The sequence below is a fragment of the Ornithodoros turicata genome, chromosome 3 (genome assembly GCF_037126465.1).
Source record: "Ornithodoros turicata isolate Travis chromosome 3, ASM3712646v1, whole genome shotgun sequence".
Classification (NCBI taxonomy): domain Eukaryota; kingdom Metazoa; phylum Arthropoda; class Arachnida; order Ixodida; family Argasidae; genus Ornithodoros; species Ornithodoros turicata.
The window spans coordinates 93,586,992-93,611,150 of NC_088203.1; the positions used below are offsets into that span (position 1 = coordinate 93,586,992).

The 24,159-nt window shown below is 44.1% G+C and overlaps 5 protein-coding genes across 5 annotated transcripts; 2 read left to right on the forward strand and 3 right to left on the reverse strand.

The window, feature by feature from the left end:
- Positions 1 to 628: 628 nt before the first annotated feature.
- On the reverse strand, positions 629 to 1,644 carry LOC135388842 (iron-sulfur cluster co-chaperone protein HscB-like). Its single transcript, XM_064618686.1, has 2 exons — positions 1,188 to 1,644; positions 629 to 1,098 (listed from the first exon to the last, which is right to left on the reverse strand). The coding sequence occupies exons 1-2, from the start codon at positions 1,617 to 1,619 to the stop codon at positions 727 to 729; spliced, it is 804 nt and encodes a 267-aa protein (XP_064474756.1). The 5' UTR covers positions 1,620 to 1,644; the 3' UTR covers positions 629 to 726.
- A 147-nt stretch (positions 1,645 to 1,791) lies between these two features.
- LOC135388843 (osteoclast-stimulating factor 1-like) lies at positions 1,792 to 3,964 on the forward strand. The gene is made up of 8 exons (XM_064618687.1): positions 1,792 to 1,961; positions 2,250 to 2,296; positions 2,373 to 2,490; positions 2,554 to 2,645; positions 2,949 to 3,068; positions 3,142 to 3,220; positions 3,511 to 3,609; positions 3,813 to 3,964. Exons 1-8 carry the CDS (start codon positions 1,916 to 1,918, stop codon positions 3,863 to 3,865), a joined length of 654 nt encoding a protein of 217 aa, XP_064474757.1. The 5' UTR covers positions 1,792 to 1,915; the 3' UTR covers positions 3,866 to 3,964.
- Positions 3,965 to 5,875: 1,911 nt separating this feature from the next.
- Positions 5,876 to 8,440, reverse strand: LOC135388844 (small ribosomal subunit protein eS17-like). Its single transcript, XM_064618688.1, has 5 exons — positions 8,373 to 8,440; positions 8,004 to 8,155; positions 7,774 to 7,879; positions 6,055 to 6,120; positions 5,876 to 5,970 (listed from the first exon to the last, which is right to left on the reverse strand). Exons 1-5 carry the CDS (start codon positions 8,373 to 8,375, stop codon positions 5,902 to 5,904), a joined length of 396 nt encoding a protein of 131 aa, XP_064474758.1. The 5' UTR covers positions 8,376 to 8,440; the 3' UTR covers positions 5,876 to 5,901.
- Positions 8,441 to 8,614: 174 nt separating this feature from the next.
- Positions 8,615 to 22,017, forward strand: LOC135388845 (regulation of nuclear pre-mRNA domain-containing protein 2-like). The gene is made up of 10 exons (XM_064618690.1): positions 8,615 to 9,249; positions 9,532 to 9,762; positions 9,829 to 9,870; positions 11,510 to 11,575; positions 11,664 to 11,716; positions 12,489 to 12,615; positions 12,715 to 12,890; positions 16,948 to 17,122; positions 19,277 to 19,438; positions 19,997 to 22,017. Exons 1-10 carry the CDS (start codon positions 9,102 to 9,104, stop codon positions 21,277 to 21,279), a joined length of 2,463 nt encoding a protein of 820 aa, XP_064474760.1. The 5' UTR covers positions 8,615 to 9,101; the 3' UTR covers positions 21,280 to 22,017.
- A 787-nt stretch (positions 22,018 to 22,804) lies between these two features.
- On the reverse strand, positions 22,805 to 24,091 carry LOC135388847 (large ribosomal subunit protein mL44-like). The gene has a single exon (XM_064618692.1). It carries the CDS (start codon positions 23,890 to 23,892, stop codon positions 22,882 to 22,884), a length of 1,011 nt encoding a protein of 336 aa, XP_064474762.1. The 5' UTR covers positions 23,893 to 24,091; the 3' UTR covers positions 22,805 to 22,881.
- Positions 24,092 to 24,159: the final 68 nt, after the last annotated feature.

Consider the following 24,159-nt stretch of genomic DNA (forward strand, 5'->3'; position numbering starts at 1 on the left):
GCGCGATAGACACACATACTCATGCAGATGACACGAAATTCTAATTGAACGTTATGCCAATTAACATGAGAGCCAATTACCGTTAAACGACTAATTAAATTAATTAGAACTTAGTCAGTCATCATGCGTGCTCCACAGAGACAATCTCAAATCTACGAGCTTTTTTTTTTTTGTGCATCATGTCCAAAAATCTGGGGTATCTTGCATGTGTGCATGGTATATGTATACAAACTTGTAGGTAACATTTCCTTGAGTATGAGAGAAGACACGAAGACAAGACACGCAAAGGGAGGAACTTATACGACTTTGTCCACACAGCACAAAATGCTGATACAGGTGAAGTACAGATCCCGACAAAAGTTTACGGAACACCAGAGCGACGTATTTCTTGATCTCAGCGACACCCTAGCGACGAACGGGAGTGGGCACACTTACTGAGAGGTGCGTCGAGTACCCGGTCGCCTGTTTGTAAGTCTATCTGCTCCTGTTTGCAGCAACCGTGTCGCTCAGATGACCATATACACCGCTCCAGTGTTCCGTAAACTTTTGTCGGGACCTGTACTGCAGATCAAATGAGGTGACATCACTTCACTGTCAACTTGATGAAATTATGACAAATATGACTTGACCATGTTCTTTCTCCGCCTAGAGCGTACTTTATTATTCACCCAGTGAAAAGTAGTTTACAAAATTGCACAGACAATGTGAAAAAAAAACAAAACTAAATTAAGCATGATTGCGCAGCTGTTCTTTAAGCTTATCCTCGACATTCCTGAAATACTTAATCTTGGCCAGTGCCAGACAAGCCTTATCAAGCTCATTGTTCGCGAAAGATGTACTTAGTTCGTCAGATAGCTTCTCTAAATTTTTGTTAACTTCTTGAAGAAGGCGCGGTGCAAGGTCGACGTTCTTGTTGTTCTCACTTAACTGTTCATTCAATTCCATCATGTAGGCCAAAAACGTTGAGTCCAACTGCACGGCATCCAAATCCTTGCCATGTAGCCTCAGCAAATAGAAAGCTCTCTTCTCAGGCTTTGAGATGACTTGGTAGGCGAGATTCACAAACGCAGAGTGGTCATCGGAATACTTCTTCTCTTTCTGGAATTAATTATGTACGGTACCCAAACACATTACCAATATGAATATAATCGACTCAATAGGAAAGATGCACACGCACGCAGCTATACCTCCGATTTCTTCGTGAACCTGTCAGGATGGAGTATTCGCTGGAGATCGTGAAAAGTCTCCTGTAGTCTTTTTTCGTCGAGGTCGTAGCGTGGCGACTCTCCGAACACTTCGAAGTAGTTCAGATTCTCATTCACTTTCTGAAGACTGTCGCACGATTTGCAGAGTAAGTCTCTAAAGCTGACTGTTTTATTACAGTTCCAGCAGGTTTGTGCTCCGGAGTGTTCTACAAACCACCTCCAAACCGGTGTCCCTACTGCGATATACTTTGGAGAACGTCCTAATACACAGCGCTCTTGAGCATGTGACACTTTCACATGTTGGTAGATCAATGTTCTAAAATCGCTAGGGTGGTTCAGTAAAGAGGCACCGAGATTTCTCGCAGAAATCCTCGAGTTTCCGATGCGAGCACCAAATCTTATGGACGCAGCCATATTGTCGCTAAGGAAACTACAGTTGCGCCGCTCAGCGAGAGAGCATTTGGTAATTCTGAACCTGTGAGGGAACATTTAAAAAATGCCACCTCTTTGTGACATTTTAGTGGACAGTTGTATCTTTCCACATTTATTCTCGTATGGCGAGAAAACCAAATAGATCAACGTTATATCCAAAATAAACGAGCGCTATCAGCATCAGCGAAACCGAAATTTCTGCTATCTGCTTCCTCTGAGAGCGAAAAAGTTGTTTCAGACAGTTTGAATGTTTGTATGGCGACACACTAAGCCGTAGAATGTCTTCGAAACCTTCTAGACCTGCCCCTCCACCTCCGAAACCAGGTACATTGAGCGTAAACAACTACTTTCTCCTGTTTCCGGAATCATGACTTGCTGCCTCATCATACGTGACGGGCGGTGCCTACTCGGTACCCTGAACACGACGCAGCACTTTCGCAAAACCACATGTTAAATCTTTTTGGCGTTATCGACGAAAAATATATCCCAATGTAGAAAAGAAACAGGTCTACAAATTTTGTTTTTGCATTCACATGAGTAGCGGAGTTACAGCGCGTAACCTCCGAAGTGAGAGAACTGTTCATATTATTCTGTACCATTTTAATATTGCAGGAAATGTCAAGGTTTTCCGTGCTCAATACAAATACAAGGCACAACAGGTATGCATCCCGCAACGGCCCAGCTGTTGGATTGCACGCACGGGCACATCTATTAAATGCTGGCTTTGCATTTCAGCCAGACGAACTTTCCTTCGAGGAGGGTGATCTTCTCTACGTATTTGACATGATCTCTGATCCAAACTGGTGGAAAGCTCGCTGTGGACGGCAGACTGGCTTAATACCAAGCAACTATGGTACCTTCTCAATACTTCTACTCCATGGCATCTAACTAAATGGTACCGTATTGTATACTGCAGTAGAAGAAAATGCTGAGGAACTCTTACACCCACTACACGAATCTGCCAAACGAGGCAATGTTCAATTTCTCGAAGAGTGCCTCGCAAATAAGGTGAGTGAAGTTTCAAGCCGTTGTGTAAGTTTGGATCTACTGTTTGGATCCGTGGCCGTGTGCGCTGTGCAGACTTTGCTGCCACAGCCCTATGAGCCAAAATGGGTGGATTAGCAAAGGCTTATATGGGTAGCTTACACGTGTATGCTCATAGAACGCACATTATTGTACCTTGCTGTAGTGATATATGCCACTAAGCACAATGGGGTAGAGCATCGCCCCTGGCGACGAAACTCCCATTCATCATCTTGTACTAAAGTTGTTGTCGTTGCGGCTAAGCACTAAGCAAGTGTTACTGAACAGGTATCGGTGAATAGCCTCGACAAGGCTGGATGCACTGCACTGCACTGGGCTGCACATGGAGGGCACGTTGAATGCGCCCAGATTTTACTCTCGGTACCTGGTGTTCAGGTTAATGTGCAGGTAATATCCCAACCCAATTTATGTGTTGCAAATTGTCAAAGCAATTCAGCAAAGCATATTCATCGCATTTCAGAATAAGCTAGGGGACACACCAATGCATTCCAGTGCCTGGAAGGGACACAGTGCAATAGTACAAATGCTTTTGGCGTCTGGTGAGTACATTTTTGTGTACCCACATTAGACCTTTCATGCTATTACAGGGGCACTAAAGTAGAAAGATTTGTACTTGTGAAATGAAGGATACCATTACCCTGATACAAACACAAAAGGAGCGGGATTCCTCAGTTGTGTCGTTCTTTGCAGCCGCAGGAACGGCGTAACCCCATGGAACCCGTTCCGTTTGTGTTGATGTCAAGGTAATGGCATCGTTTATTCTGCAAGGAGAAATTTGTGCTTTAGTGCCGCTTTAAGAAAATGTGTAATCTTCTGCTGTGTTCCGAAGGGGCTGACAAGGACATCACAAACAAAGACGGAAAGACACCTGTGGACCTTGCAAGTGACCCAGAATCTATTTCACTGCTACAGACGTCGAATAGAACATGTAAGCAGTCAATTTAAAGAAGAAAAAAACTGTACACTTTCTTTTGGTGTACAGACATCACAAACATCTTGCACATCAAGCTACTGTCCTGCTACAAGGACATTTGTTCATTTCTTACTACAGCTGCCAATGACAGTTGACCTTGTGTGTGTTTACGTTGCGTCTATTTATAAGGTATTTCACATTCCACTTGTACGTTTCAGCTGTATCTGCAGACGCTGAAGATTACTTACAGTCGGACGATGACTCCAGCTAGTCTACCATGACATACCCAGCACAAACTATGAATTGTATAAAACTATTTTTATATTTTTATGACATTTTATCCAAATAAAGATATGGCTGTGCACAAAAGCCCCTTCAGCATAATTGCTCACATGAAACACAGCATCCAGGCAAGAACGATCCGTAATGCTGGACTCAAGGTAGCAATTTCGGGTTAAACCAGATTATGGTGCATAAGTAGGGCCCGTTTTTACACCCGACTTGCGCCTCCGTCACTTAGGGTAAAACTCGAAAACTAACTTGGCGTAGTGCAAACTCAGCCACCAGTACCAGCAGAAGAGGATGCTATGTTCCACATCCCATGTTCATGTAAAACACTAGAAATACGGTGCTCTTTTTTTTTTTTTTTTTCACGCAGTATTGCCAGATTTTTATCCCCCATCCCCTCGGTTTTAAAAACATAAAACCCGAAAACACAGGGCACTATGCGTAACCTTCAAGTGTACTTTCTATTTCAATCTACACTGGAGAGCTAGGTAGAAAGTTAACGAAAAAAAGTTCTACAAATTTTTGTGGGCATTCAACCTCCGTCCTATGTGCAGCCACCAATGTGCAGCACCTATGGCCTCAAAGACGCCAGGGAACAACCCCTTGTGTGCCATCAGCACCAATTGCACATATGGTGAACTTTGAAGACAAAGTCAACGGGACTGTTAAAGACAATTAAATATAAGCAGAAGTGCCACAACGACAGTGAGCACTGCCTGGGGTAGCTTTGAGTGAGGCAATTTATAAGGAGGGTTTACTGCGCATGGGAAAATGCTCTTACTTTACATAGAACAGTAACTTCACTTATCTACCGGGTACACACTGGTTGCAAATAGCATTGCTGGCTGCAGCATTTTGTATGCTCTTTTGGTGCGCCACAGTTCTGAAGTAAAAAACTAACACGGGAAGATCCAGGATAAAAGAAGACAGACAAACTAGAAGTTATTGGATGGACCCACCCACACACCCTACATATAGATGGGTTGCACCGGCCCTAAAGAAAGAGGGAAAAGAAGCACGCGTATGGGTGGAGTGCGCCGGCCCTAAAGGAAGAGGGAAAAAGCACTAGGAAAGCTATGGTGTGACGTAGTGACGTCACGTGCAACCCATGTATACATAGTTTGATCTGCTGCACCATTGTGGCAGTAAACATTTCAAAACTCCAAACTTCTCTGCGTTACATTGTGATACTGAAATACGTGTATAATATTGTATACGACGAGGAGAAAGCATTTACAGAACAGCCATGTAGTGAAAACTGTCAAAAACCAGTGGTTTCTGGAATAATCAATGCTACTTCAGGATTCTCTTCTCATTAAAATCCTATACAGGCAGAAAGGTTGTACGCAAGCGTTAGCCCCATATCCACCAGAGGAGCCAAACTCCAAAAAATAGAGCTGCGCGAATATTCCAAACTTCGAATGTGATACAAATACCTGATGCTACTCGCAACCTAGTTCCAGCATTCGAAATTTTCGAATATTTTTCTAATAGTACTGAAGCGAGGTATCGCTATCGCCATTCTGCAAGTGGGCTTCGCTCCTTTGCATCCAAGAGTTAGGTGAAGCCCCCTTTACATCACTGTGCATGGCTCCATTCTGCAAGTCGGCTTCGCACCATTACATTCGAGTGTTAAGTGAAGCCCACTTTACACGACTTACAATAGTATTCTGTCGCTAAAGCCTTTTTTAGCCACTTTTGTGAGCTCATGGCACTGATTTACCCAGGCCCACTCCCTAAAATTTTGTGAGATTCCACAATACATTGTCAAAAGCATGTAAATACAACCCCTTGCAGAGCCCCTGCAGTTTATGTGCAATGTGCTTGCTTCTTTACCTGCAGTTTCTAGAAAAAAAGTACACGGGAAATTCACAATGTAAACATAGAAATGAGGAGATTCATACAAAGCAGGCAGCATGGAACATGTCTAAAAAAATCCTTCCATGCACATGTAGAAGTCCAGTGTCAGGAAATGCGAGCAAGAGACAAAAAATGAGGTGTCACATCTTTTACTGATCTTTAAACGCGTGGTCCTCCCCGGAAGGGCATCAGAGGTGTAACTTGCAATCCTGGGATGTTTGCCATCTCCTGCACACAACCCAGCAACACAGCTGTTAGTACCACACACAATCCTAGAAGGCTTGCAGAGAGGAGCCATAGCCAAGAACTTACCAGAGCCTTCATCATCTCCATGGTGTCAGAGTCAACTTCAATAACGTCCTGTTCCAGGGCTGAGACCTGTAAAAGAAATAAATGCAGCGTAAGAAGTAGGCAGCCACCTTTGTAGCTCATTATGTGATCTCATAATTGCCAAGAGTTATAAAATGTGTATACAATGAGAGGACCTCAGAGCACACACTGAAATTTGACACACCGTATTTGCACGACTATTTTTACCAAAATATGCACCCAAGATAACACGCATATTACAGCTGGGCACAAAAACTGAATTTCAGAGATAAGAACAAAATGTTTTGCCTGCAAAGCTTTGAGAAAGAGCTGTAATGGCCCTAAGCATGGGTGCTCTCTCGAATAATCAAGGGTACAGTAGAATCGTGCAAGTACGGTATACGAGTTCTATTTCAAATGCACTGTTCAATAAGGTGCATAAAATGACTGGTGCACCTTAGTTTCCTCAGCTACAAGCGTGTTCTACTCAACAGAAACACGCGCACAATTAAAAACATGATAGCTTGTTGTCTACATGTTTTATGCACCCCACATACTATGTGTACTTTGTTAAGTTATTAAGTTTATTAAACAACCACTAATTTTGTGGTTTGGTCGGTCTGGTCCACAGAATAAAGTCCTCTCCTATCCTGTATGTCCACAGAACAAGCGCTATAAGAATTAACGCAGAATAAGCACGGTCACCTGGAACGGACGTGACCGTCCCTTTAAAGGAGCCCAGAAAGCCATCCAAAAGATTTTCTGTTTCTTGCGAATTACAAAAGGACGTAATTTGATGTGACAACTAACACACAAAAAATTATCTGTACGGAGTATTTTTCTTGGAATAAAACGCCCCCCAAACATTGACGCACGTGTTCCCGCTCGACTCGCTTTGCAAGCCGAAACGAGGCGCAGGACTGTGATGTTGTCGTGGTTACAAGAGAGACCGCACTCCAATCGGGGTCGGCGCTTTTCACACTTTTCTTTTTTGTTTTTGCTCCCAGTTACCTCTATGTGTAGCAGATGACTCTTCCAAACAAGCAAACCAGTTAGCGGGCTTTGCAAGCGCTGCACGTGGTCACGATTTTCAAAATCGAATTCCGCGATATGTATGCATCTCTAGAGTGAATTATTTCGCATGGTGCGTTTTAGCAGTCAGGTTAACGGCCTGGTTTGGAAAAAAAAAAAAAAAATGGTAATGACTGAAGCACTTCTGTGCTCCTTTAAGTGGTGAGTAGCTTGTCAATGAAGATAATTAATTCTGATTTCATTTCAACAAAAACCTAGCAAAGAATTTATTTTTACGGCTTTCGCTGCACATCGAACTTGTACCAACACTGCAGCCCAGAAATGGTGAAAAATTACCGAAGTACTCAAAGCAGTGAGCATTTTAATTGCTGCCATTTGCTGAATGTAATTTAGCTTGCACAAGTGAGCACAATAACAAAGTATTGCATATCATCGGAGAACCGGATGTACTATCAACTTGTCTCCGAACACGCGATTGACAGGAACGAGATACAGTGCATAGAAGTGTAGAAACGCTCCCTCGTTACAAACTGATATGGTCCAGTGCTGTCAGGTGCAGTTTTTCTCTTTACAAGGGTTTCTTGCGAACTGATCTCCATAAAGTAAAACTCTGTGGCCTACGAGTACCATAACACAACACCATGTTGTTGAAAATGTATGTCCGTGCATGTTCACGAAAATGTCAATTACCTCAGGAACATAGTTATCCCTCCTTTCTCTTTCCTCCTCTTGCAACTTGATGGAGATGCCTCGTACGGGTCCACGCTGGATACGCTTCATCAAATGGGTGACGAACCTGAAGTCAACACACACGAACATGTTAATGCACTCCTTCGCATTCGTTCTGAATTCATCCACTATACCATCAGCACAACACACCGATTACTCTAAACAGGAAGAAAACGCGCCACTCGGCTTACCCAGCTATCTTGTTCTTCAACTTTTTGCTGGGAATGATTGCGATTTCTTCGCAGATCCTCTTGTTTGTGTGGAAGTCGAGGGTTAACCTCGTGTAATACTTCTCGATAATGAGGCGTGAAGCCTTTTTGACTGTCTTGGTCCGAACGCGACCCTATAAACGAAAACGACAGCATTTCAACACAGGTTACAATCAGGCCGCCCGGGCATCACCAATTTTGTATCCTATAATACAGAACATGATAAAATTACGTAAAAATACAACTTGTAAGTCAAATAACTGACATTGAAGTCGAAGTGTGCCGCAAGTTTGTGGTAAAATATGCATAAATTTCCAAAGATTATTTGAGATTTTTAGCAATAACACCTACCATTTTTCACCAAACGTAGGGAAGAGGGCAAAAAGGCTCTCTGTTGCCAACACAAGGAGGGGTAAGGCCGTCTACTTTTAATTACTTGCTACTTATCGTTCAAGAATACATTTTATTGCTTGTTAATAATACACAAATTGACGAAAACGTAAAAACTATGTTTTAAACCAAAAAATTCAACGTGACAAATATAACTTGAATATAATCTATAATCTCACCGCCAGAGCGGAGGCTGTGTTCAGTCAAAATGGTGGTCAAGTGTCATCAAAAAAGAAATGCAAAACCCGATAATTTTGTTTACCTGTGTTGGGGTTCTGGAACGATTGTGAGTGCATCATAAAATACACGGCAAGCAGCTTGTAAATACTTCTGTGTACCAGGGGCAGCTGTTCTTGGGCTGAATCTGTGCTCATCACCAGCTAACGCAAACTGTTCGAGCTGCTTCTAACCGTGCATTAGGCTTACCAGAGTGCATCGCTTCAGCCTTCGTGTGATGTCGTGAAATGCTTCAAGAAGAAAATCACGGACGTGCACATTGTAAAGTGTGTCATCAGTGTTGTGCAGAACGAAACATTCACAAACGCCGCGTGTCCAGTGCTGCAGATCGGATGCGAAAATTTTCCCGCCTCAGCGTTCTCCGCGCACGTCGGATAACTTCCGCGTTATAGCCGTGTTGATTGTCACCACACGCTGAAAACAAGAAATTGTGGATTAGTGACAGCCCCCACCATGTCGTTCAGCGAATCGAACTTAGCGAAGAAGTTCACGACGCTGGCAAACACTCAGGATAGCGTTCAAACGCTATCACTGTGGCTTATCCATCATAAGGCTCACCACCGAAAAATCGTGGAGACGTGGACAAAGGTGTTGAAGAAATGTAAGAAAATGTCCCTCTTTTTTAATGTTAGCGGGCGTGTTCCATCTGTGATGTTTGCTACAGGCGTCGCGTAGGCTGGTAATATCTTGTAGAAGTGCGTCCAAACCTAGTAATAATCGCCGCACCCCTCAATACTCCTCAATTTGGGAAGATCCCTGTGGCTCATTGCCTTAATACTTTTCTCTAATCTAATTGAAGACATGTGTAATTTTTGCACAGTTGCCTAACCTGAGGATATAAGGTGTTACGCTTCTACATTTCGTGTCGGACCTTGTTTTGCAGCGAAAGCGGGGCATCGTTTGACCATGCTGTACCTCGCCAACGACGTGCTTCAGAACGGGAAGCGCAAAGGCATTCAGCAGTTTGTGGACTCCTTCGGTGATGCGCTTCCGAGTGTCATCGCCTTTTTCAAAGACGAGAAGATTATAAAGCAAGTGGACAGGGTTTTCACGATATGGAGCGAGAGGAACGTCTATTCGACGGAATTTGCAAGTCAGCTGAAGGATGACTTACGTAAGAAAGTTGCCTTTGTGAATACCGATTGTGGTGTGCTGTCGTTAACACTGAGGTTTACTCCAGATGGCACAAGCAATGCCAAGAGCACGCATGCATCCAGCAACGGTAGGGCCCTCTTGTTCTATGCGCCGCATTGTCGTTTTACGCCTTTAAAGGAGCATGGAAAGGACATTTGGCATCGATTGGGATTGATTTATTTGGTTGAATTTACAAAAGCTGTGTTTGATTCGTCAAAAAGTGCTGACGAAGTGTGTAATAGGTGCTCCCCCTGTGCAAAGTATCCTAGAGCCCAAATCTAATAGAGAAGTGTATGCCTCGGGTCGTTTGTCATAGACGTCTGAGCTGAATCGCTACTTTTTGAGCGACAATAGTTGTGTGAAGTGAGTCGAGGAGCAAACATGGACCAGTCTTATCAGAATTGACTGCCAGTAACAACCACATCAGGACAACAACAATGAGAGGACATCAACAACAACCACAGCTACCCTATTCATATTGTCCGCTGTACATTGAGCTTGTGCTGCCCTGCCGCAGCACTTTTTGAATCAATTTGTTGAGTGTAATGCAAAGGCTACTCCTCCGCTTAATCGAATGGGGAAACTTGAACTATTTGCACAAGTTCACCAACTGCAAAGTTCGAAGACGTTAAAAACCGGGTTGGCTACCGGAAACGAGAAACGGTAATTACCGAAATTCAACAGGAAACTAAAATGGAAACGGAAACAAAATTGTTTTAGTTTCCACTACCAGAAACGGAAACCAAATTCAAAAGTGGTAACGTTAACGGAAGCCAAATTCGCACTACATTTCCCTCAGTGTTTTCGCGTTAATAGGAAAATTATATATATCCGCGCTATTCTTCCAGTAATCATTCTTTCATTCATTCGTTTATTTTCGGGACTTTCTTTCGTGTTGAGCCCACTGCGCAACAAGATGGACGCGAAAGTTTTGGATGACGTGTTATTTTTGCGCACGAGTGGAGAGTTTTGAAACTTAAAGGCATGTATTTCCGCAACCTACAGGTTTTCCCGGCGATTTTAATCCAAGTTTAGCTAAATTAATTCATGCCCCATAAAGTTTGCATGGCACGTGGATTAATTTCGATGACGCTTGGATTAAAATCACCGGAAAAACCTGTAGAGAGGCATCTACTTGCGGTGTATAAGGTTCTTTGCATTAAAGTCTTTAGTGTTTGTGTTTGGTGTGGCTCATGCATCCATTATGTAACTAGGATATCTGTCATGAAAAAGCCAAAACCAGACAGTACGAGTTCTGGATGAGAAACAGAAACCAGTACTGAAATTACCTCAGAAACAGAAACGAAATTCTTAAAAGTAAACGGAAACAGCTACCGAAAATCGTCCAGAAACGGAAACGAAAAGCCTAGTTTTTCAGTTACCGGAAACGGAAACAATAATATTTTCGGTAACCAACCCTGGTTAAAAACATCCACGAGTGATGTGTTCCGGAGCTATCTCCTGACGTGACATAACCGCTCATTGACTTACAAGCTCTCTGATGGGGTTGAGGAGTTTCAAGAAGATGTGCTGATCAGAAACTTATCTCTTTCATGCTACAGTTTATCTATGACCACCGTTCTTGCACAGGACTGCACATTACCCATAGCACAATACGTCACAGCCAAAAAACGAAACATTTTATAGAGGGTGCTTTCACTGCTCCTTTAAGTATGTCACACGATGCTGTTGCTATCCTGCAAGCTCCTGATACCTTGTTTCTTCAGATGAACCGGAAAAATCCAAAGAGCCGAGTAAAAAGACTAAGCAGCCGAAGCTGAGCTCCAGTGCAGGTGCTCAGCACATTTTTTTTTACAATTGTGCCGTGCACTGTGACAGTGACGCAAACATTTATGTGTGTTTCTGATTTCCTCTTATCAGATGGAGCGAAGCTCAAGCAACCTGACATCGACAAAATCATTTTGGAATTCAAGGTAATTGAATATTAACCTAAACGAGGCCTGGACTTTGTCCTTGAACGAGCACGTTAAACATACAACCGCTTCTGCCAAGTCTGCCCTTGGTTTCTTCGTTCGCAACCTGAAGCTTTCTCCTGCCTGTCTGTCTCCGAGCCTACATTACACTAGTTCGCCCTAAACTAGAGTACACATCTTCAGCATGGGACCCCGTCAGTCATATCTCCGCGACCTCAGGGGCAACTCGCTTTATTCTCTCAAAATACTCTTATCATTCGAGCATCTCTGCTCTAAAGGCTTCACTTAACCTCCCCCCTCTCGCTTTACGTCAGCAAATTCTTCCACCTGTGCCTCTTCCATAAGTTCATTTGCACGTCTGCCCTATGCGGCACTTACATCCTGCCTGCACCACATGTCCTACTACGTTTCGACCATCCCATGAAAGTCAGCCGTCCCACTACTCATGCTTCATATTATTCGGAATCACTCTTTCAACTGACCGAAGACCTCGTACTCAACCGTGATCCCATCGTTTTTCGCGCTAACTTGTGTCCTTTTCTTTTTCACTGAATTATGTAAACTGTACATTGTGTGTTCTATGTGTATATCCTGTTTCTTCTGTTGTCAGTTTTGTTTTTGTTTCCTTTTTTTTTTCTCTCTCTCTCTTTTTCTTTTTTTACCAACTAAAGTACCCTAATGTAATGCCCGCTTGGGCCTTTGAGATAATGACATAAATCAATGACTAAACTTTTAGTGCAATGATGACCCTTGTTCTTCTCTTGTTATGCAGCCACAAAAAGTGATAGAGAAGATAAAGAAGATGAAGAAAGTAGAAAATGAAACCACTAATAAGCTGGCTGCATTAACTAGTCGTAACATGGATGCGTCCAGTTCTGAGGTGCTCAGGAAGTTTAAGGGTAAGGGGAAGTGCTTCGGACGTTTTATAAACAGCATTGTTCTGAGGTTCTGACATGCAAATGTTTCGATCTGATCGTGTTCTGCATTGTTTTTCGCAGATCGGAGCCACGGTCAGCAGTTTCAGAAAGACTTCGATGAAGCCACCAAGTGTTTGGAAGAGTATATACAGGCCCTGGAAAAGGAAGTCGAAGATCGAGCGGAGATCGTCGAGCTCCTCGGAGAGGCCAAAGTGTATTACGACAACCAGCACGGTGAAGCACGTATCGTCGCAACGGTAAGTCAAATTGGCCCTGGGCTGTGTCTCGTACGCCAAATCCAAAGACAGAGCGCAGCTACGTGAAGACTGTGCATAATTTCTCGCTATTTACTCACATGTGGATTCCTTCTATGGGCATGCCAAGCATACCTTGCCCTCCAAGTGCACTGTTTTTTATTATTATTATTATTATTATTTATACTTCACCAGAGAGAGTTGCTTTCTGTGCTTCTAATAAGATGGCTTGCGATGGGTTGCTTCGGTATGGGTGAGACCAATATGTGTTATTTGGAATAAGAGTATTAAAACTTCAAAGTCAAGCTGCAAGATTCGTTGTGAACGACTATTCACTCCATTTCATTGAAATCGATCCTGAGATGGGTTCGGTTAGGAAATCGTCGATCGCAAGCTAGTTTGAAATTCTTTTATGGTGTTTTCTACAAGTTAAATGGTATCCCTTGCAGTGAATACCATTTAGCTTCTGTTTTCTTTTCCGATCGCCTTGATCAAAAATGCACAATTGAACCCTACTGTTTTCACACTGGAGTCTCCTTTTTTTTTTTTTGTCCAAACTGTCCCAGAGTGGAATTGTCTTTCTCAAGACCTCGTTCTCTCAACGGCTAGTCACATATTTATATATAGCCTGTGTTCCCTTCATTCCGAGTGCTACACTCACTGACCCATATTTCAGACTTCAAAAATTTAGACTTTTCAATTTCTCGGACAATGCTCTTGGCACCGTCAAATGCCCCAAAGAGCCAGTGTATTTCTGCTTCCAATATTTAGGACCGTGCTTCGGCCTGCCTGGTTTTTCGTACTCATTGTGCTCCGAGCATGCTTATTTTTTCGTCTTCCGAGAACCAAAACAGATGCACTACAGTGCATTTTGGGACTCGATATTTGTACCACGTCACGAAAGGAAGCGTGCCGACCCGGCACATCTGTAGAAGTGCAGCGCGCGCGTGCGCAAAGGCGGAGATTAGTAGTGCATGCCAGCAATCTGCATGCAATCTGCCAATGCCAACATCCAGGGCCATTACCAGAATGTTACGCCCCCTTGACACTTAAAAAGACACGGGCAGGTGCCAGCATGTCATTCTGATGAAACATCATTTTTTAAAACTGTTTTGGCCAGTTGTGTATGCCGGTGTGTAACCAATGGAATTAAAATGACTGTTCCTGGCATTTGGACAATTTTTTTAGACTTACCGTCTCCCGAGTGCCAGAAATACAGCAGAAAAATGTGCTCCGGCGCCCGATATTTCGTACTGCTTTTATGACATGAAGGGACAAAGGCCATTCGTCATTTCCAACATGACGTGCGCACAGAAACGTGCGGGAAGGCGGAGCTTATTTGAGCACAACCAGAACCAAACTCTCTGCTTCAGACACGTTGCAAGAACTTATATTTTGATATGCATACGAGTGTTCACGATATGCAGGGTGTTTCTTTTTCACCTAAAGTGATAAAAAATTCTAGCTGGCAACGTACTCGCCGGAGGGTTTGTGGGGCCGCTTTTGCCGCCATTTAGGAAGTCTTTGGACAACTTTTAATTCAGGGAAATTTATTTTTTCAATTGAACTTCGAAAATTGCCAAGCAAACCTCACTTTTTTTTTACAGAAATATCAAGCCGTCCACGGATAACTGCAGACCCAACAAAAACTATACACAGTATCTCAACAGAAATAGGCGAAAAAAAATTAGTAAAAATTACGCTTTTGCCCCGCCTGCTTGATTTTCGCAAAGAAGCGAGGGCAAAATGTACGTCTAAAGGAGGAAGTGTCGCCGCCTTCATTTCTTTCGTCTTCTTTGTGATAAGACGGTTGTCACCAGCATCAAGGTCAAAGCAGGGGAAAGAAAGGTAAAACAAGAGGCAGGTGCACTTCCTCCTCTCCCCGCACGTTCTGTGCGCTCTTCTTTGCAACAATCAAGCAGGCGGGGCTAAAGCGGAATTTTTATTAATTTTTTAGAGTATTTCTGTTGAGATACTGTACATAGTTTTTGTTGGGTCTGCGGTTATCCTTGGAGGACTTCATATTTCTGTTAAAAAAAAGTGTGGTTCGCTTGGCAATTTTCAAAGTTCAATTGAAAATAATGAATTTCCCTGAATTAAAAATTGTCCAAAGACTTCCTAAATGGCGGCAAAAGTTCCCAGAAGGTACAAGTATGTCGTACGTCGCCAGTTAGAATTTTTCATCACTTTAGGTGAAACACCCTGTATAGAATTCATGTACATGCGTAAGTTGACTACGACTATCTTTGAGTTCGGAAATACCGATCCCAATTTCAAGTGGGGATGTCGATGATGTTACTACAATAGACGTGTTTAGTACAGGCGAAGACGTAAATTCATCGACGATCCAGACTAACGTAATGTCACCACTTGACACTTGGGCAGCATTAGCATCAGTGTCGTCTTTGGCACCAGCAATATAAGAAAATATGGCAAAGACAACGGCAGTGACAAGGATGTCGTTGATACACCCCTGTACACAGGGTCAATCCTTGCTTTGGTGACTATGCTTAATTTGATACGATACGTTGTACCACGTTTGCGCAGCGAAGCAGACACATATAAGCTCTTTTTTTAAAGTCACATTCAATGGTCTGAGGGAGGGCTTTAGAAATAAAGTGGATTTATGCCATTCACTAAAAATTTGGACTGGAAAAATTTTAAAAATTTGTCGCCGACTGTATTTGGACATTTGCAATGAAAATGCTATAAGCACCACAAGGACCCTCACTAAAACCAGTCTTCTGATTAGATATAATGATGTGAGCTGACGAATGTAATTAATTTGTTGTAAATGTGCTCGGTGTATCTTCGTGGTTGTACTAATGTGTGCCCCTGTGGTGTTTTTGGCGCTTTTATTGCAGATATCTAAATAATGCAGCGTAGACTGTAATGGTAACTGCAAAAGTATTGGCTCTCTGCCAATGTACGTTAGTAACCCTGATGGAGCTGTGAAACGGTGCTCATGAAGCGAAAGCGAAAATATCATACGAGGAGAGAATTAGAACCCTACCAGAATCGTGGATAGTGAAGAAATTGTACCTTGGCATTATATGTAAAGACATACACACCAGATGGAGAAGAAAGATGACAGGTTGGAAGAGAGAAATTGGGGTAACTGAAAAGACACTCGACTACGCAGCAATATATAACAGAAGGGAAATTCGCGACCTAACCAGGCAATGGGAAACAAGAAAATGGCAAAACGGCGTGCGCAAGAAAAAAGCTCTAACGACCTACGCGGAAGGGAAAAGTGAGACCTCTGCGGAAAGATGCTACGACAACTCTGTTGGTAGCACGCTTTTATTTGAAGCAAGGGCAGGAGCGCTAAGGACCAGGCAATGGTGGAAGAAAATACGGGACAAAACAGCAGACGGGCACTCGCCGGAGACGATGGAAACAGTATGCGCCATCTGTGAGGAAACAGTGGAGACAACCGAGCACGTTGTGTTGCATTGCCAACGTATCCCTCCAAAGGCAGAGGCAGTTTCTTTGAAAGAGGCGCTGGGCTTTGGAACGTGTGCATATATTAATACAACCAAAAGAAGGCTGGAATATTGGTGGGGGGAAACAGACAAGGAGCACATATAAGGAACTTTAAACTGGCTAGGTCACGCAGAGCTCACTGCCGTGACCACCCGTTACAAAGGGCACAGCCAACAGGATCATCATCATCATCTTTTGGAGAATGAGGAAAACATTTATAATTGACTAGTATGATGTTACAAAGTTGTTGTTTTTTGTTTTTTTTTCTTGGGAGATAGTGCATGGCTAAAGCCTTGGTACTTTGTGACATTGCCACTCTCGAAGTCTCCATCACATAAAGCACTTAGTCTTAGCCATTTTTTCATTGACATAAAGCACGTGTTCATAAGCAGGAACATGCCTTATATTTATTTATTCAGTTGGTCAACCTAATGGTGATACATGCCATATGACCAATGCTGAACACTATTTTCCTTGAACAGCATTGTCAAAGAATCCCTAATAAATTTGATTATGCCATTCATTCGGATTACATAATTCCAAAGAAGGACCATGTTCTCACTTGTGTCTACAGGCATACAAGAATTTTGGAAATCGTGTGAAAAGCCTAAAGAAAAAGCTGGAGGCACGTGTCAAGACACTTCCCAGTCCTGTGCCATCACCAACTCCCGATGCCCCATCCCCAACAAATTCAGATGACGGTCTTCAGTTGCCTCCAGTGCAGGACATTGGAGAATTTGGAGACTTAGGTGAGTGTGTCTTGTGCGTCAGACTAACTGTAGTTGCACCTACCTTCATTTTTGCATGGCTTGGTATTTCAAATATATTTTAGAACTAAAGGTGTAGCAATAGCCTATGATGTAGATGCTTATATGGACACAGCACAGTCATCTCGCTCAGTTTTAGGCTTCTGTGTGTTGTGTACGGCAAATAGAAAGCATCTGACAAAGTGCCGGAACACACCGCAGCAGTTTCCAGGAAAGCATTGGTAATCACAAAAGAATTCGTATAAAGTGTGACACCAAATGTCACACTTTATACGAATGCACTTATATGAATGTCTTTCCTTTATTTGCTACCTTGCTATAGCAGTTACCCACTGTAGAGATGTGTTACTTTTGTTGAAGAAATTACTTTCTTTTATCCCAAGTTTCTCACCATAATTTTGGAAAGGGTTCACATTTTATTTCACTACATGTTGTTCAGTTTTACAGAACTGCCCCCTTGTTCTTATATAGTATAGGGATATTCACAGAGGAATGCAGCTATCACAGTTGTTCGAAAACAAGTCACACTGATCACAACAGGGTACTTCCTCTAAATAATTTTTCTCTTACAAGAAAATGTCTCTGTTGAGTATGTTGCCAACACCCGTAGCTGTGTAGTGCCCCAGTTGAAGGGTTGTTCATTGTAGGCAACGCAGACTTGCCAATTGCAAACTTGCTTTGCCATCTGTGAAGGTAACTGTAAAGTGACTAACATGTTTACATACCTTTTAAAGTTTCTTCTCCCGTGAGCCGTTCAGCTTAATAAAGGCTTCACCATTCTAATCTGTCATTTTAGTTTCAACGGAACCATTCTTTCCTTCTTAGTCTCATCCTTGCCATAAATATAAGAATGTTGCATACAGTAGAACCACAGTATAGTGAACCTGCATAGTATAGTGAAAGTATGGATCTAGTGAAGAAAACCTACTGTCCCAGTTAAACAAGTATAGACGCCCACACTTTTTTTTTTCTCTGTGTATAATAAAGACAGTTACGCTGGAGAAACGCTGGATATAGTGAAGAAAAATATTCTGCACAGCTCTGCGAGGGAAAATGTTTGGTTGGTGCAGCTGTGTAAATGTTGATACGCCAGTGTCAGTATGGGTGTTAGAAGAACCCAGATTTTGAGAAACAGAAAAAAATGGCACGACAAGAAGACCCGCATCGTCTTTGAATTGAACAACAACAACAACTTTATTTGAGATGATGAATGGGGAGTTTCATCGCCAGGGGCGATTTGAATTGAGAGTGAGATGCTGCTTAGCAAAATAGATGCTGGTAGCACAAAGCATAAGAGCATGGCTTTGTGGAAAAGAGAAGAGATGCGGAAGACAATATTGGGAGGTGGAACTAACACGAGGTGTAGAGTAATATGAAGTAACATGAGGTCATGAGGTAACATGAGGTGTAACACAAGGCAGAGACTAGGGACAGGTGCGCGTAAAGATGATGCTGCACTTGTTAAATGGTTTCATCCAGCTTGTGCATTGAACATCCCTGTGTGCCATCAGCTCATGAAAAAGAAAGTGTTGGTGCTACAGGATGTGTCCTTGTGTAAAATGTGTGTTCTCAATGAATATCACCCTGCACATTCTATGTCAACTTCATTATACCTAGGGCTTGACTTTAGGGTTAAACCCGTATCCGCCTGATATTTACCCCCCCGAACGAAATCGGTAAAATTCGGGTTTAACCCGAATCTACCCCAAAACATCCGGGTCGCGTGGCACACTCATAAGCGTACATTAAAATAAAGTTTGATAACATCGCTAAACATTAGTTCCACGTTAAGACAAATTTTTATTAAACAAAAAAAAATCACCCGAATTCCTGACGACAGAATATGCCGTAACGGGATTTAACCCGAATACACCCGACTTTTCAGATGAAAAAATATCACCCGATATTTACCCCCCGAATTGGCCAAAACTAGAACCCGAAAAAGTCAGGCCCTAATTATACTTCAGATACAAATTCTACATGCTTTGACCCCCCCCCCCCCCCCCAGTCGCTGCCTTGTGTCCAAGAGTGCTTTTTTTTTTCCAGTGCACGAAATTGAACGGTTATGCCATCTTGCAGTTCATTTTGCATTTTACCTTTTGTGTAGACCAACTCTTTACTATTTATTCCCCTCAGGAGGAGGCACGACAATGATGGAACATAACGACACCCCTAATTCAGCTCCTTCCCCCGAAGGATCGCCTGTGGGACTCAGCCCAGTTGTTCCAGGTGCAGCTGCCGCACCCACTGGTGCAAGTTCCGGTTCAACAGATCCGCTCAGCAGCTTCATGTCACAGAGTAAGCACGAGTCTTCGGAGTTTTCAAATGTGTCACAACGTTTGTTTACAAATACATTTTTTAACCTTGCGCCGTTTGTTCTGTAAATAATGTTGGCTCGTACAGTTTGGGTACACATAGGCCCTCGTGTTTTCGGGTTTTATGTTTTTTTTTTTTGTTTTGAAAATCAGGACCAAAAATCGTTTTTTCTTTTAGGAGCCGCCGGGTAAAATCGAACGGCATAAGAGGGGGAATGCAGATGTTTGCACGAATATAAAAAATGTGAGGTGCTTCTGAACGCAAAATGCTGACTGGCTCTGCTGAATGTGTAGTGTTTAGGCATTCTACGGTGTCCATATTAGTGGCTGAATTTTGCATTTTGGCAAGTTCACTTTCGTTTCTTTTTTTCTTTTTTTTTCTGGGTGGGGGGGGGGGATGTTTACCAGGTTTAAACCTACAACACAGGGCTCTATGTACCTTCACGCCATAAAGTTGCATGCAGGCTTCCAAAAGCACATCTTTGAGGCTCGGTACTTCACTCGACTAATCACAAACACCTGCGCTTCATTTCACCGCCAGGTCCCTCTGTGCTGTCTTCTTGGCTGGACGCATTCAACCAGGAATTTCAAGATGGCCGCCTGAACGACGAGCCGCCCGTGCTTACCCCTGCAGCGCCAGCTCCGAGCACCTTGGAGAGCAGGTTGTCCACGCTCATGCAGAACTTTGGAAACATACCGGGAGGGCTTTTCTCTACGAGTTCCGCCAGCAACACTCCAAAGCGTGCCGACTCTCCTCCATACGGCTCGAGCACGGCGCGGCCGGCCGCTGCTAGCATCGCGGCCCTGGTGTCAGAGCTGCGCAGTGCGGAGACCCCGCAGAAGGACGAGAGCAGTGGCCAGGGCACTCCGGTGCTCGACGAGAACTCTTTCCTCAACAAGCAGGGCCTGTCCAGGCAGCGACTGGACGCTGCGCCGCCCATCAGCGTGAACCCGCACGCCGATGTCGACCTGCGGCAGAAGCCCATGAAGGGAGACACCGACATGCGTATCCCGTTGAACGAGAGCCACGAATCGAAGACCGCCGCGAGTACGTCCGGCTCCGACGTACCCCCTTCCCCCGTGCCGGTGTTGGTGCCTCCCCCCCTCCCCCCAGCTCTACAGGCATATCTGGAGCCGATCCGAACTGTGACGTCGTCCGGACCGAGTGCAACAACGCCCTCGTCGAAGGTAGTGCCGTCCCCTCCGGCGCCGTCGGCAGACTACCTCATCCCCGTTGCGGAAAATTTCGACGTCACCGACATGGACTTGGACGACGATTCTGTTGACAACGATCACGGTGAGGCTCATCACTTGCCTCAAAAAAAGTCCAGCAACCTCATAACGCTCGTGCACTCCGAAGAGTCGAACGGTACGCCGGGTCAGTCGACGGGCCCGACGGAGGCGTCCCAGAAGGACGAGGAAGGAAGCCCACCGTCGGTTACCGTGACGACGGGAGCAAATGATCCCCGTAGAGCTAGGGAGGTGGTGGAGAGCAGCTACAGTCCGCCGTCGAAGATCGAAACCGTGCAGACACGGAACACGGAGCCGAGTTCTGAAGCGGACTTGACGACGTCCAGCGACATCTGGGAGCGCAGGGAGTACTACCCTTCCCAGCAGATGAGTAACGGCGGAAGCAGAATGCGTGGCCGCGGGTTCTACGGGTACAACGACCAGCGGCACAGAGCTCCCGGTGGGTACCAGGAAGACTATGGACACAGGAGGGGTGGATTCGGTCACGAGTGGAGTCCGAGGCAGCCCAGGTACCAGAACTATGGTGGTCCTCCGCATCATACCCGGGGTCCGTATTACAACCCTCGCTACTGAGGATGTACGGGGCTTGTACGGGGCTTGGACGTAGAGTGTGTAGCGCTGTACATAGTGGAAAGAAGAAGAAAAAAAATATGTTCATAAAGCATCTAGTGAAGGGACTCTACTGGAGAAGCCATGGCACGAACGCACTTGCACTTGGTGAAATCAAGTGGCAAAGTGGTTCTCGCTGCACCAGTGGGTGTTACTTTTCCAACGTTGAGAAGCAGCATCTGTTTCCTCTTTCCTGTCAAGTGCACATGTGGAGGAGGGCTTTTATGGAGCAACAGGATGTTACGTTTTATAACCTTACTTTCACTCGTCCTCTCACTGGGAATCTGGTCGTTCATCTGCAGAGAGCAATTATATGCAAACTTTGAGTACAAGCTGTAACGAAGCTTAGAAAGCGTTAGAAAATCGCAGTCTCTGTTTGCACCTTTCGAGTGCAGTCACTTTAGGTTCTGTTTATGGTGCACAGGCCCGTTTTATTTCACCAGGATTGCTGTGATGACACTTTTATATGTAGAAGTGAATGCAAAAAAACCTTCACAGAGGTGTGCTGAGCTTTGACATTTTTCCTTGCAGCATGTTTTACGGCCGCCACCCTCCCCCCATCCCATTTAGTTTGTGTTGATCATACACATTGCCATTTTGTATCACACAAGTTCGCTTTCCCGGGACAGGGGTACTTGTGGTGGTATCATGTGCGTTGTCGGTGTAAACTCATATGACGCATAAAGTTTGTTTTCTCTCGTTTTTTGATGATTGTGTCATTTCTTCTGTGTAGCTATTGTTGTGGCACCTGACAATATACCTCGATTTTCTGATGTTCCAGCTGTTCCGATGTGACACCATCGCGGCACAGCATAAGTACAGCCTTGTGTTTTGGGGTTAAGCCCAGAAAAGCGACCTGTTTGCACCCCGTGATTTGTATCGTCGTCACATGGGGTAAAACCAAAGGACGATCTAGCAGAAGTGCAAGTCCAGACACAGATCTGAGCTCTGGAGAGTGGTAGGCACTGACCATTCAGCACAGCTGCTCGGTATTTTGTGCTCCTATGAAATGCAACTAGAGCTGTCTTTCTATTTTCCGCCCAGTATCTCCCGATTTCATCTATTTCATAACTCCTGAACTAAAATCCAATTTTTAACCCCCCTCATCCCAATTTCCAAAGAAAAAAGGAAAACATTAGAAAACTTGGAGAAGCACCAGCACTGAAAGTGAAGTACTATTATAAGTACTAGTTACAAAAATATGTACTTCAAGTACAGTAAGAAGTCTTGCCGGTGCCAGTTGTCTCTCGACGTAAACCCCCAATTATACACCTTGCTGGTGCTAAACATAGAAGGCGGCTGTCTGGCAATGTGAGTACAGTAATTTCTTAGTAATGCACATAAAGGAGTGGAATTGTGTTTTCCCCACTTTTATGTCTTCATCCGCAGCCTTCTACGACATTGCATAAAAAGAAACACTGTTCATAAGGGGATACTTTACTGCATGCCTTGTTACATTGTGAAATGGTGACATGCTGCCTCTTTCATGTGCTGGTTAACGTAACTTTTATTTCAGCTAATCTAATTGTACACTATTATACACAGTCAGCAAAGAGCCACAAGCATTCACGCTGCCTTAGAAGCCGTGGCCGCCAGCTCTGGCTGTGCGGAGATCTGAACTTGCCGTCCCATTTTTCCAAACGGAAAGTTTTGCATATTCCCAACCAGCCCGTACATTCTTCTCAAGGCATCCCTGGATGCCATCTCCTGCGCTATTTCCAATGTTTCTCCCACACTAGCACCAATGAGCTTCTTGTTGCTGTACAGGGCAACATTATAGCCCGCTTCCAAGGTGTTACGACCCGCTTCCCAAAGCAACCTCGGTTCTGCAGGTTCTCTTCCCTGTTCATGAAGTATCGATGCTAAGGTTTGTTCGGGATATGGTATTTCCCATAGCTCGAAGATGTCTTTTCCCACCAACTGTGTGAGAAGGAAGTCTTGTATGAACAGATCCGCTTGCCTGGAGCCGCAGTCTTCAATTAAACACCCGATTAATGCTTTGAGGACGTTGGACAGCGTCGATTTTTCAGGCGGGAAGTCCGCACACATTATCAGATCCGCAGTACCGATGTTTTTGGATACATGAGATAGGACATCATCAGACATAAGATAATTACACACAGATTCGATGCACTCCTTCGGCACTTTTGGAAGAGTTTGTGCGAGATACGATGTTATGTATCTGTGGCACTGGTCTTCGCCGGCACGTGAAAGCTGTGTGTTTGGGGTTAGAGCAACAGAAGACTGTTCACTAGAGATCCCCAGTTCTTGCCTCCGTTTTTCCTCTTGTTCCAGATAGGACTGTTCAATAAAGGCCTTTCGAAGTGTCTCGGCGTTCCATTTCTCGCCTAGACGATTAGCAAAGGCATAGAGTTCAGTGTCGTAGTTCCAGTCCAACCACACTGACCGGTGACGAAGTGGCTCCGGACCCACTTTCTTCCGCCGCGATTTCATTTCTTTTAAAACTTCGGGAACATGCTTTTTGTATCCGCATTGCTGCACTATGTTTACGTTCACTTGGCATCCAATAACCGGTATCAACTTACGCGCACTTCGTATGATACTAAGCATGGACATTTTTGTTTGTTTGCAGATTGTACTGGATTCGATTCGATACTACGGTGCTTGAGGCGGACAGGTGCCACTGCACGGCACGTTTAATACATAAAATCGCAAGAGAAGAACTAGTCAGAACCAATGCATAAAACAGCACATGTTGAATGCGCTACAACCGAATAACCAGAAACAACAAACACCAACATCATCATTTGCCATCCGAAAACCAGATTCAGCAAGGGCTACCGGCTGTCGATCGCTGTTGATGCTAGGCTGGCCTCTGTTGCA

Coding starts and splice junctions, on each gene's coding strand:
- LOC135388842 (XM_064618686.1), bottom strand. CDS start 1,619: ATGGCTGCGTCCATAAGATTTGGTGCTCGCATCGGAAACTCGAGGATT. Junction 1,099..1,187: donor GGTTCACGAAGAAATCGGAG/GTATAGCTGCGT, acceptor AATTAATTCCAG/AAAGAGAAGAAGTATTCCGA.
- LOC135388843 (XM_064618687.1), top strand. CDS start 1,916: ATGTCTTCGAAACCTTCTAGACCTGCCCCTCCACCTCCGAAACCAG. Junction 2,491..2,553: donor CTTAATACCAAGCAACTATG/GTACCTTCTCAA, acceptor TGTATACTGCAG/TAGAAGAAAATGCTGAGGAA. Junction 3,610..3,812: donor ACAGACGTCGAATAGAACAT/GTAAGCAGTCAA, acceptor TGTACGTTTCAG/CTGTATCTGCAGACGCTGAA.
- LOC135388844 (XM_064618688.1), bottom strand. Junction 7,880..8,003: donor TTGAAGAACAAGATAGCTGG/GTAAGCCGAGTG, acceptor TGTTGACTTCAG/GTTCGTCACCCATTTGATGA. Junction 6,121..7,773: donor GGGATAACTATGTTCCTGAG/GTAATTGACATT, acceptor TTTCTTTTACAG/GTCTCAGCCCTGGAACAGGA.
- LOC135388845 (XM_064618690.1), top strand. CDS start 9,102: ATGTCGTTCAGCGAATCGAACTTAGCGAAGAAGTTCACGACGCTGGCA. Junction 9,871..11,509: donor CACGCATGCATCCAGCAACG/GTAGGGCCCTCT, acceptor TTGTTTCTTCAG/ATGAACCGGAAAAATCCAAA. Junction 17,123..19,276: donor TGGAGAATTTGGAGACTTAG/GTGAGTGTGTCT, acceptor TATTCCCCTCAG/GAGGAGGCACGACAATGATG.
- LOC135388847 (XM_064618692.1), bottom strand. CDS start 23,892: ATGTCCATGCTTAGTATCATACGAAGTGCGCGTAAGTTGATACCGGTT.